Source organism: Scyliorhinus canicula, chromosome 13 (genome assembly GCF_902713615.1).
Source record: "Scyliorhinus canicula chromosome 13, sScyCan1.1, whole genome shotgun sequence".
NCBI classification, from domain to species: Eukaryota; Metazoa; Chordata; class Chondrichthyes; order Carcharhiniformes; family Scyliorhinidae; genus Scyliorhinus; species Scyliorhinus canicula.
In genome coordinates, this window is record NC_052158.1 from 26,915,907 (window position 1) to 26,932,033 (window position 16,127).

The 16,127-nt window shown below is 54.7% G+C and overlaps 1 protein-coding gene across 1 annotated transcript in view; it reads right to left on the reverse strand.

Annotated features, from left to right (window-relative positions):
- Nucleotides 1-16,127, reverse strand: part of gtf2h4 (general transcription factor IIH, polypeptide 4) — a 109,875-nt gene that overhangs the window by 16,671 nt on the left and 77,077 nt on the right. The window contains exons 7-8 of the mRNA XM_038815322.1: nucleotides 13,457-13,589; nucleotides 3,646-3,776 (exon numbers count right to left, since the gene is read on the reverse strand). Of these exons, the coding sequence (XP_038671250.1) occupies nucleotides 3,646-3,776; nucleotides 13,457-13,589 (264 nt within the window). The remainder of the gene's footprint in view (nucleotides 1-3,645; nucleotides 3,777-13,456; nucleotides 13,590-16,127) is intronic.

Sequence of the window (16,127 nt, forward strand, 5' to 3'; positions counted from 1 at the left end):
GATACCCACCTGTCTGAATCCTGCCTGGGTCAGTCCTGGGTGTACACCTGTCTGGGTCAGTTCTGGGTGTACACCTGTCTGGGTCAGTCCTGGGTGTACACCTGTCTGGGTCAGTCCTGGGTGTACACCTGTCTGGGTCAGTCCTGGGTGTACACTGTCTGGGTCAGTTCTGGGTGTACACCTGTCTGGGTCAGTCCTGGGTGTACACCTGTCTGGGTCAGTCCTGGGTGTATACCTGTCTGGGTCAGTCCTGGGTGTACACCTGTCTGGGTCAGTCCTGGGTGTACACCTGTCTGGGTCAGTCCTGGGTGTACACCTGTCTGGGTCAGTTCTGGGTGTACACCTGTCTGGGTCAGTCCTGGGTGTACACCTGTCTGGGTCAGTCCTGGGTGTACACCTGTCTGGGTCAGTCCTGGGTGTACACCTGTCTGGGTCAGTCCTGGGTGTACACCTGTCTGGGTCAGTCCTGGGTGTACACCTGTCTGGGTCAGTCCTGGGTGTACACCTGTCTGGGTCAGTCCTGGGTGTACACTGTCTGGGTCAGTTCTGGGTGTACACCTGTCTGGGTCAGTCCTGGGTGTACACCTGTCTGGGTCAGTTCTGGGTGTACACCTGTCTGGGTCAGTCCAGGGTGCACACCTGTCTGGGTCAGTTCTGGGTGTACACCTGTCTGGGTCAGTCCTGGGTGTACACCTGTCTGGGTCAGTTCTGGGTGTACACCTGTCTGGGTCAGTCCTGGGTGTACACCTGTCTGGGTCAGTTCTGGGTGTACACCTGTCTGGGTCAGTCCTGGGTGTACACCTGTCTGGGTCAGTCCTGGGTGTACACTGTCTGGGTCTTGTGTGTGCCAGTTCTGGGTGTATACCTGTCTGGGTCAGTCCTGGGTGTACATTGTCTGGGTCTTGTATGTGCCAAACATGAGTGTATTCTGGTCCGTGTGCACACCCTCTGGCTGAAGAAATTCCTCCTCATCTCAGTTTGAAAGGATCGTCCCTTCAGTCTGAGGCTCTGCCCTCAGGTTCTAGTTTCTCCTACTGGTGGGAACAGCCTCTCCACGTCCACTCTATCCTGGCCTCTCAGAATTCTGCAAGTGTCAATGAGATCCTGGCCCAGGTCTCTATCCATGTGGAGTTTGCACATTCTCCCCGTGTCCGCCCAGGTCTCACCCCCACAACCCAAAGATGTGCAGGGTAGGTGAATTGGCCACGCTAAATCGGCCTTTGATTAACAAAAAAGAATTGAGTGCTCTAAATTTGTGGAAAAAAAACAGTACATTCTGCTCTTGTATTCTAGCCCTCTCGACATGAATGCTAACATTGCATTTACCTTCTTAACTGCCGACTGATCCTGAATTTTAACCATAAGAGAATTGTGAACAAGGACTCCCATCCCTTTGTGCTTCTGATTTCCTAAGCATTTCCCCATTTAGAAAATAGTCTATGTATCTATTCCTCCTTCCAAAGTGCACAACCTCACACTTTTCCACATTGTATTCCATCTGCCACTTCTTTGCCCATTCCCCTGGCCTATCCAAGTCCTTCTGCAGCTCCCCTGCTTCCTTAATACTACCTGTCCCTCCACAGAACTTTGTACCATCTGCAAACTTAGCAACAGTGCCTTCAATTCCTTCTTCCAGATCATTAATGTTTATTGTGAAAAGTTGTGGTCCCAACACAGACCCCTGAGGCACACCACTAGTCACCAGCTGCCATCCTGAAAAAGACCCCTTTATCCCCACTCTCTGCTTTCTGCCAGTCAGCCAATCCTCTATCCATGCCAGTATCTTGCCCCTAATACCACGGACACAACTTATTTAACAGCCTACGATACGGCACCTTGCCAAAGACTTTCTGGAAATCCAAACAGATCATGTTCTCCTTTGTCTAACTTCCTTGTTACCTCCTCAAAGAACTCAAAGACAAACAACAGATTTGTCAGACATGACCCATCTTTGACGAAGCCATGCTGACTCAGTCCTCCGTGATCTCATCTGTAATAACGGACTCTAAAATCTTACCAATGACCGAAGTCAGGCTAACCAGCCGATAATTTCCCATCTTCTGCCTCCCTCCCTTCTTTAACAGCGGTGTTACAATACTAATTTTCCAATTCTCTGGGACTCTCCCAACCTCCTGAAAATCATCACCAATGCCTCCAAACTCTCCTCGGCTATCTCCTTCAGAACCCCAGGGTGTAGACCATCCAGTCCAGATGATTTATCCACCTCAGACCTTTCAGTTTCCTCAGCACCTTCTCCTTAGTGATGACCACTACACTCACCTCTTCCACCTGACTCTCTTGAAAGTTCTGGTGTGCCACTGGTGCCTAAAGCTGTACCATAGCTATCCTGTATACATCTGTCTGCGTGACATACTTATTCAGCATGTACCTGTCTATTAACATACCCAGCCCGTGTACCTCATTCTGTGTGTACCTGTCTGTGTAGCATACCCAGCCCGTGTACCGCACTCTGTGTACCTGTTTGTGTAACATACCCAGACAGTGTACCGCACTGAGTGTACCTGTCTGTATAACATACCCAGACAGTGTACCGCACTGAGTGTACCTGTCTGTATAACATACCCAGCCTGTGTAACGCACTCCGTGTGTACCTGTGTAACATACCCAGCCCGTGTACCGCACTCTGTGTGTACCTGTCTGTGTAACATACCCTTACCGTGTACCACACTCTGTGTGTACCTGTCTGTGTAACATACCCAGCCCGTGTACCTCAATCTGTGTGTACCTGTCAGTATAACATACCCAACCCGTGTACCGCACTCCGTGTGTACCTGTGTAACATACCCAGCCCGTGTACCGCACTCTGTGTACCTGTCTGGGTAACATACCCAGCCCATGTACCGCACTGTGCGTGTACCTGTCTGTGTAACATACCCAGCCCGTGTACTGCACTCTGTGTGTATCTGTCTGTGTAACATACCCAGCCCGTGTACCTCAATCTGTGTGTACCTGTCAGTATAACATACCCAGCCCGTGTACCGCACTCTGTGTGTACCTGTCTGTGTAACATACACAGCCCGTGTACCGCACTCTATGTGTACCTGTCTGGGTAACATACCCAGCCCGTGTACCGCACTCTGTGTGTACCTGTCTGGGTAACATACCCAGCCCGTGTACCGCACTCTGTGTGTACCTGTCTGTGTAACATACCCAGCCCATGTACTGCACTCTATGTGTACCTGTCTGTGTAACATACCCAGCCCGTGTACCACACTCTGTGTACCTGTCTGTGTAACATACCCAGCCCGTGTACCGCGCTGTGTGTGTACCTGTCTGTGTAACATACCCAGCCCGTGTACCGCGCTGTGTGTGTACCTGTCTGTGTAACATACCCAGCCCGTGTACCGCGCTGTGTGTGTACCTGTCTGTGTAACATACCCAGCCCGTGTACCGCGCTGTGTGTGTACCTGTCTGTGTAACATACCCAGCCCGTGTACCGCGCTGTGTGTGTACCTGTCTGTGTAACATACCCAGCCCGTGTACCGCGCTGTGTGTGTACCTGTCTGTGTAACATACCCAGTCCGTGTACCACACTCTGTGTGTACCTGTCTAGACTCCGGGTAGCAGACTCTGAATTGTGCAGAGGGTTTCATTAGGAAACATCAGTAACTCAGGTGTATTTACCTGTTCAGCCGTTATTCCATTGGCAATGGATTGTTGCACGCTCTCCCGACTCAGATGAGCCACCACCATGTTGGGAAAGCGATAGAGCATCTCAGAGAAAAGCGCAATGAGAGCCAACTGGAGTTCAGAGTCTGGAGCGGGAGACAAGAAAACACAACAGTGAAGCATTTCACCAGAGCGAGCCGGGAGGGGGTGTGAGCCGGGAGGGGGTGTGAGCCGGGAGGGGGTGTGAGCCGGGAGGGGGTGTGAGGTGGGAGGGGGTGTGAGCCGGGAGGGGGTGTGAGGTGGGTGAGAGCCGGGAGGGGGTGTGAGGTGGGAGGGGGTGTGGGGTGGGAGGAGGTGTGAGATGGGAGGGGGTGTGAGGTGGGAGGGGGTGTGGGGTGGGAGGAGGTGTGAGATGGGAGGGGGTGTGAGGTGGGAGGGGGTGTGAGCCGGGAGGGGGGCGTGAGCCGGGAGGGGATGTGAGGTGGGAGGGGGTGTGAGGTGGAAGGGGGTGTGAGGTGGGAGGAGGTGGGAGGAGGTGTGAGCCGGGAGGGGTGCGTGAGCCGGGAGGGGATGTGAGGTGGGAGGGGGTGTGAGCCGGGAGGGGATGTGAGGTGGGAGGGGGTGTGAGGTGGAAGGGGGTGTGAGGTGGGAGGAGGTGGGAGGAGGTGTGAGCCGGGAGGGGGGCGTGAGGTGGGAGGGGGTGTGAGGTGGGAGAGGGTGTGAGGTGGGAGAGGGAGAGGGGGGGGAGGGGGGGGGGGAGAGAGAGAAAGAGTGCGAGTCGGCGGGAGAGAGAGAGTGAGAACCGGGGGAAGAGAGAATGAGAGAGTGAGAATGGCAGCGAGCTGGGTAGGCAGAATCGGGGAAGGGGCAGAGCCGGGGGGAGAGAGAGAGAGCCGGGGGGGGTTAGTGAGAATGGGAGGGGCAGAGCCGGGAGGTGGGAGAGGAGGGGGCAGGTATATTAGCAGAGGATTAATTGATGAAATGTATATCTGTTGAACAAACAGGAGTCCTGCCCAGCTGCCCCTCTTTACTCTGCACTCCGATGCCCCATGTTGTGAACAGAGCTTCTACGCAGACTTGTAAACTGCTGCTCAATCTCCTTGCACTACTCAGCATTGCGATAGCAGGCGGCTAATGACTGGTCTCAGACTGACTCCATCCTGCACCTTTGTCGGGAGATGTGTTGCACGGTCCAGTTGTGGGAGAAACCAGCCGGACATTCTGTACTCGTTGGAATTTAGAAGGATGAGGGGGGGTCTTATAGAAACATTTAAAATTATGAAGGGAATAGATAGGATAGATGCGGGCAGGTTGTTTCCACTGGCGGGTGAAAGCAGAACTAGGGGACATAGCCTCAAAATAAGGGGAAGTAGATTTAGGACTGAGTTTAGGAGGAACTTCTTCACCCAAAGGGTTGTAAATCTATGGAATTCCTTGCCCAGTGAAGCAGTTGAGGCTCCTTCATTACATGTTTTTAAGGTAAAGATAGGTAGTTTTTTTGAAGAATAAAGGGATTAAGGGTTATGGTGTTCGGGCCGGAAAGTGGAGCTGAGTCCACAAAAGATCAGCCATGATCTAATTGAATGGCGGAGCAGGCTCGAGGGGCCAGATGGCCTACTCCTGCTCCTAGTTCTTATGTTCTTATTCCTCTCCTGATCCTTTTGCAGAGACTGCTCCACCACAGAGAGGAGAGTCTGTGTGCAAACTCTGGGTTAGGACAGGAATAGGGCCACTGAGATACTCAATCTACACACCCACACTTCAAAAGAATCATTGTGGGATGGAAGTGTGCAGCAATTCTTGCCCAACCCTAGTTGCCCCTTGAGAAAGTGGTGGTGAGTTGCCTTCTTGAACCGCTGCAGTCCTTGAGGTGTAGGTATACCCACTGTGCTGTTAGGGAGGGAGTTCCAGGATTTTGTCCCAGCGACAGTGAAGGAACGGCAGGCGATATATTTCCAAGTCAGGTTGGTGAGGGGAACCTCCAGGTGGTGGGGTCCCAGGTACCTGCTGCTCTTGTCCTTCTGGATGGTAGTGGGTTTGGAAGGTGCTGTTTAAGGACCTCATGTGAGTTACTGCAGTTCATCTTGTAGATGGTATTCACGGCTGCCACAGTCCGTCAGTGGTGGAGGGAGTGAATGTTTGTGGAAGGAGGGGCAATCAAGCGGGGCTGCTCTGTCCTGGATTGTGTCGGGATTTTGGAGCTGCACTCATCCAGGCAAGTGGGGAGTATTCAGTTACATTCCTGATTTGTGCCTTGTCGATGGCTTTGGGAGTCAGAGATGCATCGGAGCAGGACATTCAGCCCATCGAGCTTGCTCTGCCATTTAATACGATCATAGCTGATTGGACACTTCAGTGCCTTTTACACCCACTATCCCTATAACTTGCATTATTGTTCATCAGAAATCTATCAATCTCACTTCCGGTTGCGGCTATGCGGAGCTAAGCCGCACGTTCGGCAGCTTCCGCCAGGAATGGACTTTTGGGCTCTTTTTAGGGCCCCCAGCGGTACTTGATCGACGGTTCCCAATGTGGGAAGGTGTCTGCAGCGGATCCCCAGTGTTCTATGGTCTGGACCAGGAGTGGGGCGAGCAAAATAGCGGTGGCAGTGCCTAGGAAAAATAGGGGGAAGAAAAACAAGATGGCGGCCGGCGGAGGCCTCGAGGAATGGGGCGGTGGGCGCAGGAGCAGCAGGAGACTCTCCAGCGCTGCTTTCGGGAGCTCAAAGCGGAGCTGCTAGAATCGCTGAAGGCTTCCATTGACGAGCTTCTGGAGACTCAGACAGCCCAGGGGGTGGCAATCCGGGAGATCCGACAACAAGCCTCCGAAAGAGAGGATGAGGCCTCAGCTCTCGTGGTAAAGGTGGAGATGCAGGAGGCGCTCCACAAAAAGTGGCAGGAGCGGTTCGAGGAGATGGAGAACCGGGCGAGGCGGAAAAATTTGCGGATCGTGGGCCTCACGGAGGGGTCAGACCTGGGGGCCTATGTGGTCGTCCTGCTGAATTCGCTGATGGGAGCTGGGTCCTTCCAGGGGCCCCTGGACCTGGAGGGGGCCCACAGAATACTGGCCAGGAGGCCCAAGCCAAATGAGCCGCCACGGGCGGTGCTGGTGCGGTTCCACTGGTTAGTTGACCGAGAGTGCGTGCTTAGGTGGGCCAAGAAGGAGCGGAGTAGCAGGTGGGTGAACACGGTGGTGCGGATCTACCAGGACTGGAGTTCGGAGGTGGCTAAGCGGAGGGCCGGGTACAACCGGATGAAGGCGGTGCTCCACAGAAAGAGTGTGAAGTTTGGCATGTTACAGCCGGCCCGTTTGTGGGTCACCTACAAGGACCGTCACTTTTACTTTGAGTCCCCGGAGGAGGCGTGGGCCGAGAAGTTGGACTCTAACTGAGGGTCGGGGGCGGGGGTTTGTATGTAACTGTGTTCATTTTTGGTGGGGGGGGGGGGTTCTCTGTTTTATGCTGGTTGTGTGTTGTTTCTAGGGCGGGTGGAACGCTGTCTTTTTGCGTGGGTTCGGTGGATGGGCTCGAGTTGGGGGGTAGACTTGGAGTGTGGGGAGCTGGTGGTGGGGGCCGACAATGGGAGCTACCCTAGAGGAGGTGGGGTCGGGCAGGGTGGAAGCGCGGGTTTTTCTTTTGTTTCCCGCGCTGAGGGTTGATGGGCGCGGGGTCGGAGCTGAGAAGCGCGGGCTTTTTTTCCCGCGCGAGAGCGGGAGGGGGGGAGGAGGAGGGTCTGCTGATGGGCATGGGAGAGGAGGAGTAGCCTCACGTTGGGAGGGGTCGGAGGTGTGGGGGAGTCGCCGGGGTCAGCAGAAGTTAGCTGGCTCACGGGAGTGCTATGGAGGGAGTAACGCGGCCGGGAGGGGTCCTAGCCGGGGGGGGGGGGGGGGCGGGGTACTGGGTTGCTGCTGGAATGGCCAGGAAGGAGCTGGAGGATGCGGGGGGGCCGGGGTGGGGGTTTGCTGCCGTGGGGAACGGTCCGAGTGGGGGGGCGCTGGCCTGGGGCGGGCAGGGGATGGGTTATGGCTAGTCGGCAGGGGAGGGGGGCAGGGAGCCCTCTGATCCGGCTGATAACTTGGAATGTGAGGGGGCTGAATGGGCCGGTCAAACGGGCCTGGGTGTTTACGCACCTGAAGGGGCTGAAGGCGGACGTGGCTATTCTCCAGGAGATGCACCTGAAGGTGGAGGACCAGGTTAGACTGAGGAAGGGATGGGTAGGCCAAGTGTTTTATTCAGGGCTGGTTGCAAAGAATCGGGGGGGGGTGGCGATCCTGGTGGGAAAGAGGGTGTCGTTTGAGGCGTCAAATGTGGTGGCTGACAGTGGCGGGAGGTATGTGATGGTGAGCGGCAAGCTGCAGGGGGAGCGGGTGGTGCTGGTGAATGTCTATGCCCCGAACTGGGACGATGCGGGTTTTATGCGCCGCATGTTGGGCCGCATTCCGGATCTAGAGACGGGGGGCCTGATACTGGGGGGGACTTTAATACAGTGCTGGATCCCCCATTGGATCGATCCAGGTCCAGGACGGGTAGGAGGCCAGCGGCGGCTAAGGTGTTGAGGGGGTTTATGGACCAGATGGGAGGGGTGGATCCTTGGAGGTTCGCGAGGCCGAGGGCCAGGGAGTTTTCATTCTTCTCCCATGTGCATAAGGCCTATTCCCGGATTGATTTTTTTGTTCTGAGCAGGGGGCTGATTTCGAGGGTGGAGGATGCCGAGTATTCGGCCATAGTCATTTTGGATCATGCCCCGCACTGGGTAGACCTTGGGCTGGGGGAGGAGAGGGACCAGCGCCCGCTCTGGCCCCTGGAGGTGGGGCTGCTGGCGGATGAGGAGGTGGGCGGGCGGGTTCGGGGGTGTATCAAGAGATACTTAGAGGCCAATGATAATGGGGAGGTCCGGGTGGGGACGGTTTGGGAGGCATTGAAGGCAGTGATTAGAGGGGAGTTGATTTCCATCCGAGCCCATAGGGAGAGGGGAGAGCAAAGAGAGAGGGAGAGGTTGGTGGGGGAGATGGTGAGGGTGGACAGGAGATACATGGAGGCTCCGGAGGAGGGATTGCTGGGGGAGCGACGTAACCTTCAGGCCGAGTTCGACTTACTGACCACCAGAAAGGCGGATGCTCAGTGGAGGAAAGGACAGGGAGCGGTGTACGAATATGGGGAGAAGGCGAGTAGGATGCTGGTGCATCAGCTTCGTAAGCGGGACGCGTCCAGGGAGATTGGTGGAGTGAAGGATAGGGGAGGGAATGTGGTGCGGAGGGGGGTAGACGTTAATGGGGTCTTTAGGGACTTTTATGGGGAATTGTACCGGTCTGAACCCCCAGTGGAGAGGAGGAGGGAGGAGGGGGGGGGGATGGGGCGCTTTTTGGACAGGCTGAGATTTCCGGAGGAGGGGCAGGTGCAGGGGCTGGGGGCGCCGGTTGAGCTGGAGGAGCTGGTCAAAGGGATAGGGAGCATGCAGTCGGGGAAGGCGTCGGGGCCGGTTGGGTCCCCTGTTGGTCTGGACCTTTAACGAGGCAAGGGGGGGGGCTTTGCCCCCGACTATGTCACGGGCGCTGATTTCCTTGATCCTTAAGCGGGACAAGGACCCCCTGCAGTGTGGATCATATAGGCCGATCTCGCTGCTAAATGTGGATGCCAAGCTGTTGGCGAAGATCTTGGCCACAAGGATAGAGGACTTTGTGCCGTGGGTCATTCATGAGGACCAGACGGGGTTTGTGAAGGGAAGGCAGCTGAACACCAATATACGTAGGCTTCTGAATGTTATAATGATGCCGGCGGTAGAAGGGGAGGCGGAGATAGTGGTGGCATTAGACGCGGAGAAGGCCTTTGATAGGGTTGAGTGGGGGTACTTGTGGGAGGTGCTGGAAAGGTTTGGGTTCGGGAGGGGTTTGTCAGTTGGGTGAGGCTGTTATACGAGGCCCCGATAGCGAGCGTAGCCACGAATAGGAGGAGATCGGAGTACTTTCGGTTGTACCGGGGGACGAGACAAGGGTGTCCCCTGTCCCCCTTGCTCTTTGCGTTGGCAATTGAGCCCCTGGACATGGCGTTGAGGGAGTCAGGGAATTGGAGGGGTCTGGTGCGGGGTGGGGAGGAGCACCGAGTGTCACTTTATGCAGATGACTTGTTGCTGTATGTAGCAGACCCAGTGGGGGGAATGCCGGAGTTGATGAAGATTCTCAGGGAATTTGGGGGGTTTTCAGGGTACAAGCTCAACCTGAGTAAGAGTGAGCTGTTCGTCGTGCACCCGGGGGACCAGGAGGAGGGGATTGGTAGGCTCCCACTGAAAAGGGCAGGGAGGAGCTTTAGGTACCTGGGAGTCCAGGTGGCTAGGAGCTGGGGGGCCCTTCACAAACTTAACCTCACTAGGCTGGTGGAGCAAATGGAGGAGGAGTTTAAAAGATGGGACATGTTGCCGCTGTTGCTGGCGGGCAGGGTGCAGTCAGCCAAGATGACGGTGTTCCCGAGGTTTTTGTTCCTGTTCCAGTGCCTCCCCATCCTTATCCCAATGCCTTTTTTAGGAGGGTCAACAGGAGTATTACGGGCTTTGTATGGGCGCGCGGGACCCTGAGGGTGAGAAGGGTTTTTCTGGAGCGGGGCAGGGATAGGGGGGGCTGGCTCTGCCCAACTTCTGTGGGTACTATTGGGCTGCCAACGCAGCGATGGTGCATAAGTGGGTAATGGACGGGGAGGGGGCAGCATGGAGATGGCGTCCTGCGTGGACACGAGCCTGGAGGCGCTGGTAACGGCACCGTTGCCGCTCCCTCCAACGAGGTATACCACGAGCCCGGTGGTGGCGTCTACCCTCAAAATTTGGGGGCAATGGAGACGGCATGGGGGGAGGTGGGGGGCTCGACGGAGTCCCCGATACGGGGGAACCACCGGTTTGTTCCAGGAGCATTGATGGCGGGTTTCTTGGCTGGCACAGGGTAGGTATTAGGAGGTTGAGGGACCTGTTTGTAGATGGGAGGTTTGCGAGCCTGGGTGAGTTAGAGGGGAAGTTCGGGCTCCCCCCGGGGAACATGTTTAGGTACATGCAGGTTAGGGTGTTTGCCAGGCGGCAAGTGGAGGGGTTCCCTCTGTTGCCCCCACGTGGTGTATGGGACAGGGTGCTCTTGGGGGTGTGGGTTGGAGGAGGGAGGATTTCGGACGTGTACCACGTAGTGCAGGAGGTGGATGAGGCCTCGGTGGAGGAGCTGAAGGGTAAATGGGAAGAGGAGCTGGGTGAGGAGATTGAGGAGGGGACGTGGGCGGATGCCCTGGAAAGAGGGAATTCCTCCTCTTCTTGTGCGAGGCTTAGCCTCATACAGTTCAAGGTGCTACATAGGGCTCATATGACCGGGACGAGAATGAGCAGGTTCTTCGGGGGTGAAGACAGGTGTGCTAGGTGCTCGGGGAGCCCAGCGAACCATGCCCATATGTTCTGGGCATGCCCAGGGTATTTTGGAAGGGGGTAGCGAACACGGTGTCGAGGGTGGTAGGATCCAGGGTCGAGCCTGGCTGGGGGCTCGCGATATTTGGGGTTGCAGTGGAGCCGGGAGTGCAGGAGGCGATAGAGGCCGGTGTTCTGGCCTTTGCGTCCCTAGTAGCCCAGCGGAGGATTTTGCTTCAGTGGAAGGATGCGAGGCCCCCAAGCGTGGAGGCCTGGATCAATGATATGGCGGGGTTCATCAAATTGGAGAAGGTGAAATTTGCCCTGAGGGGATCAGTACAGGGTTTTTTTTAGGCGGTGGCAGCCTTTCCTGGACTTCCTGGCAGAACGGTAGGAAAATAGGCCGGCGGCAGCAGCAGCAACCCCGGGGGGGGGGGGGGGGGGGGGTTGTAGGGTTTTTTTTTGTTAATACTGTATTCTTGCTGATATTTTCTGTTTTTGATATTTTGTGAAAATCTCAATAAAAATTATTTAAAAAAAATAAATCTATCAATCTCTGCTTTAAAGACACTCAATGACTGAGCTTCCACTTATTTGCTGCTTGATACTTGGGGTGACATACTCCAGGTCTGTTGGTGAGTGGAAACGAGCAGCCAGAAGAGAGACACGGGAGAAGAGATGAGGAAGCACATAATGGTGTTCAGCACAGGCAGGGTTACATCAACACCGCTCACGCTGACTCCTGTCTCTCCTTTCAGTCATGTTATTAAGGAGCTGTGCTCAAGTGGCACTCCACTCTATTTCCTGAATCTCGAGCACACAGCCACTTCATTTAAGCCCTCACGAGGAATCGCGGCTCTGAATAAATTGATTCCGAGTTTCCCATTCCGCCTCATCCCTCTCCCCACCCAGCCCTGTGGCCCCCCTCCCACTGCCACTTGCCATCATTTCTCCCCCTGCGTGTGTGTTGCAGTCACCAAATGAAACACATTTTCATTTCCAGAGGTTTCGGAGTTGGAAGCTCACACACGTTCGCCACCCGATTCGGCCTGCTTCCCAGTGGAGCCTGACCACAAATTCTGTCTCACTGCACAGCCTCTTTCAGCTGCCCGTCATGGAGCCCCCCCCCCAGTCAGGCTGCTGGGATCACAAGTATTGTGCAAGTTGCATTAACCCTTTCTTGTCCTGTCAGGCCGAGCTGTGGGCGCCGGGACACTGAGTAAATTTAAGGAGGCGACAGACAGATTTTTGATGAGTAATGGGTTGAAATGGGTTATGGAGAATGGGCAGGAAGGTGGGGTCGCGATTGATGGGAGATCGGCCATGATCGTATTGAGTGGCCCGGCGGGGCTGAATTGTCCACTCCTGCCCCTGGTTCTCATGTTATGTAAACGGTATCGTTTTTAAACATTCTTTCATAGGACTGCGAGTGTCGCTGGCACGGACAGCAATTACTGCTCATTCCCGGCTTCCCATGAACTGAGGGCGGCCATTTTTAGTTTTAAAAATATATATAGTTCTTATTCTCCTTTTTCACATTTTCTCCCAAATTTACACCCACCATCAATAAACAATAATCAGTAACAGATATGCCAATCCCCATATCGATAACAACAATCCCATCCTCCCACCAAACCCCAAACATCAGCCCGCATGTTCACACAAACAAATGACAAAAAGGAATCAGGAATCACCCATAGTCACCATTAACACACACAGCCCCCCTTCCCCCCAACCCACACCCCCCCCCCACCCCCCACCCCCACAACGTTCACACACATCTTCTACTCCTTCAAAGAATCGGCTCATCCTCGCCCTCGTGAGGTGTGCTCTGTGTACCACCTTCAGCTGTATCAGACCCAACCTCGCGCACAAGGTGGAGGTGTTCACTCTCCGGAGCACCTCACACCAGAACCCCCTCCCTCCACATCCTCCCCCAACTCTTCCTCCCACTTTGCTTTGATCCCTTCCAAGTGGTGCCTTCTCCCCTTCCAAAATAGCTCCGTAAACCGCCGACACTACCCCCTTCTCCAGTCCCCCAGCCGTCAGCACCTCCCCCAGCAATGTGGAGGCCGTTTTTAGAATTAAGAGCCAATCGCATCGCTGTGGGATCTGGAGTCACATGTAGGCCAGACCAGGGGAAGGGCGGCAGACTTCCTTCCCCGAAAGGAAAAAGGGATTGCAACAATCGATGAGATTTTCACGGTCGCCATTACTGAGACTGACTTTACAATTCCAGATTCTATGAACTGACTGTGAGCTCCACTGGCTGCCATGTTGGGGGTGGATCCCTGGAGCATTAGCCTGGGCCCAGTAACATTACCATCTCCCCTTCTCCTCAAGTACCACCCTACATATGGTACAGTATAATGTGTGGGCCTGTGTGTGCACACAGGAGAGACCATTGAGGGTTTGAGATTGCTCCATTGATTCTCCACCCCCTGCAGGTAGACGCTCACCTGTATAAGCGTAGATCCTGTAGTTTGTTTCCACAATGATGTATCCCTGACGGTGCACATCCACTGAGCTGCCAGACAGTCCCGAGGCCAGGTTGATGGCTAGTCGTGTTGGATAGAACCTCCTTGACTTACGCTGTGGTGGAGAGAGAGAGAGAGAGAGTGAGCGAGAAAAAGAGGAGAGAATGCCGTACCCAGTCTCGTTCTCTGCAAACGGTTTCGTTTATCACGGAGCATGTTGGTGTCACTATGTCTTGCCGAGTTCGACCAACAACATTACATAGAGAAAATGCTGGAAAATCTCAGCAGGTCTGGCAGCATCTGTAGGGAGAGAAAAGAGCTGACGTTTCGAGCCCGATAACTCTATGTCTTATGAAGAGAGATTGCGCAGTTTAAGCCTCTTCTCTCTCGTGTTCAGAAGAATGAGGGATCTAATTGGGGTATACAAGGTGATAAAAGGCATTGATAAAGTGAACATGGGCGAATGCTTCCTCCTGTGAGGCAATCTGGAACGAGAGGTCAGAGTTTTAGGATAAGGGGTAGCAGATTTAAAACAGAGATGAGGAGAATTACTTTGTCAAAGGGTCGTGAATCTACGAAATTCACGACCCCAGAGTGTGGTCGATGTTGGGTCATTGAGTAAATTTAAGGAGGAAATGGACAAGTATCTAGTAATGGGTTGAAGGGTTATGGAGGACGGGCAGGAGGGTGGAGTTAAGGCCGAGAGGAGATCAGCCATGAACGTATTGAATGGTGGAGCGGACTCGAGTGGCTGAATTGCCTAATACTCTCTTGTTCTTATACAGAGCACCTTTAATGCCATGAAATGTCTCAACGCGCTACACAGGGACTTTATGAAACAAAGTATAACCACAAGCAACATAAGATATTAGGGTCAAAATGATCCCCAAAAGCAACAAAAGGTCAGAGAGGGAGGTTATAAGGAGCGTCTTTTGGGAGGAGAGCGAGGCTAGAGAGGTGCAGAGGATATTCCAGGGATCCGGGCTCAGGCCACAGGAGGAACGGCTGCCAATGATGGAGCAATTAGAATTTGGAATGCACGAGAGGCCGGAAGGAGCAGAACGCAGCAGATATCTCCCCAGAAGGGTCGTGGGGTCGGAGTAGAGTACATGGTAGGAAGGGACGAGGCCGCGCAAGGCTTTGAAAACAAGGTTGAGAATTTTAAAGTCAGGACGTTGCCTGACCCCGCGGGGGGGCCAACAGGCGAGTGAGCACAGGGGTGACAGAGGGAGCAGGGCTGAGTGCGAGTTAGGACGTGGGCAGCAGGATTACAGAACATGGGAGGCCAGACAGGAGTGTGCTGGAATAGTGGAATCCGGAGGTAACAGAGGAATTGGCGAGGGTTTCAGCAGCAGGCGGGCTGAGGCAGGGAGCAGAGTCGGACGGTGTTACCACGCTGGAAAAAGGGGAGGTTGTAAGCTCACCTTGGGGTCGTACGTGACACCGAGGCTTGGGAACAGACTGGCTTAATCTCAGACTGAGGAGAGGACAGAGGTAGCAACTTGCAACAAAACCAACTTGCACTGAAACAGCGCTTTTCACCAAGCAGGAGCATTACAGGAGCGTTATCCTCGATACTGAGCCACGCAAGCAGTTCTCAGCACAGGCACTCAAGGGGGGGTCTGAGAGAAGAGGTAGTTTCTAAAAGGAGAAGCCGGGGAAGGTGGAGAATTCCAGTGAGTAGCTGAGCCAGAGACACCACGAGGCAGGGCAGCTCAGTCGCACACCAGCCGAGATGCTAGCACCTGGGGTCTCAGTGCCCGCTTTGCCCAGTGAGTGCATGGACTAGTCAGTGTCTCCACCCTCTGTATCATAGAATGTACAATTCGTGGCATCATAGTATTTACAGTGCAGAAGGAGGCCATTTGGCCCATCGCGTCTGCACCGGACCTTGGAAAGAGCACCCCACCCACGCCCACACCTCCACCCTATCCCCGTAACCCCACCCAACCTGTATTTTTGGACACTAAGGGCAATTTATCGTGGCCAATCCACCTAACCTACACATCTTTGGATTGTAGGAGGACACCGGAGCACCGGGGGGAAACCCACGCAGGCACGGGGAGGACAATGCAGTGACCCAAGCCGGGAATCGAACCGGGGACCCTGGAGCTGTGACACAACTGTGCTAACCACTGTGCTACCGTGCCGCCCCTAAATCCTCTGCTCGGATTGTGTTGATTTTCTGCTGAGGAGGCCAGGGCAGGATTAGGCTGGGCACCTCCCTCAGTCAAACAACCCCCTCAAATGTCGGGGGCTCACCTTCAGGTTGACGTGCTCAGTCCACCAGCACCCTCCAAGACACTGATGGGGAGCAAAAGCACGAGACAAAAGCCGTGTCTTCAGGAGGGGTTCGTGGACCCAGAAATGGACTCTTGTTACTGGGCACAGACACAGTGCTGACAGGATAGCCCCCAGACTCCAGTTCAGTGGGCCGACAGCAGCTGGAGAAATAACACACCGGGCAAGGGAAAGGGTCTCCTCCGAGGCTGGGGCAGGTGGGGATGCAGTGGTAAGGGTGCTGGCCTAGTAATCCAGGGGCCCTAACTAATGCTCAAGGAATGAGGGTTCAAATAATGATAACCATTAAACTCTAATCAATGGTCATAAAACGCTTCTGGTTCACTAACGTCCTTCAGGGAGGAAATGTGCC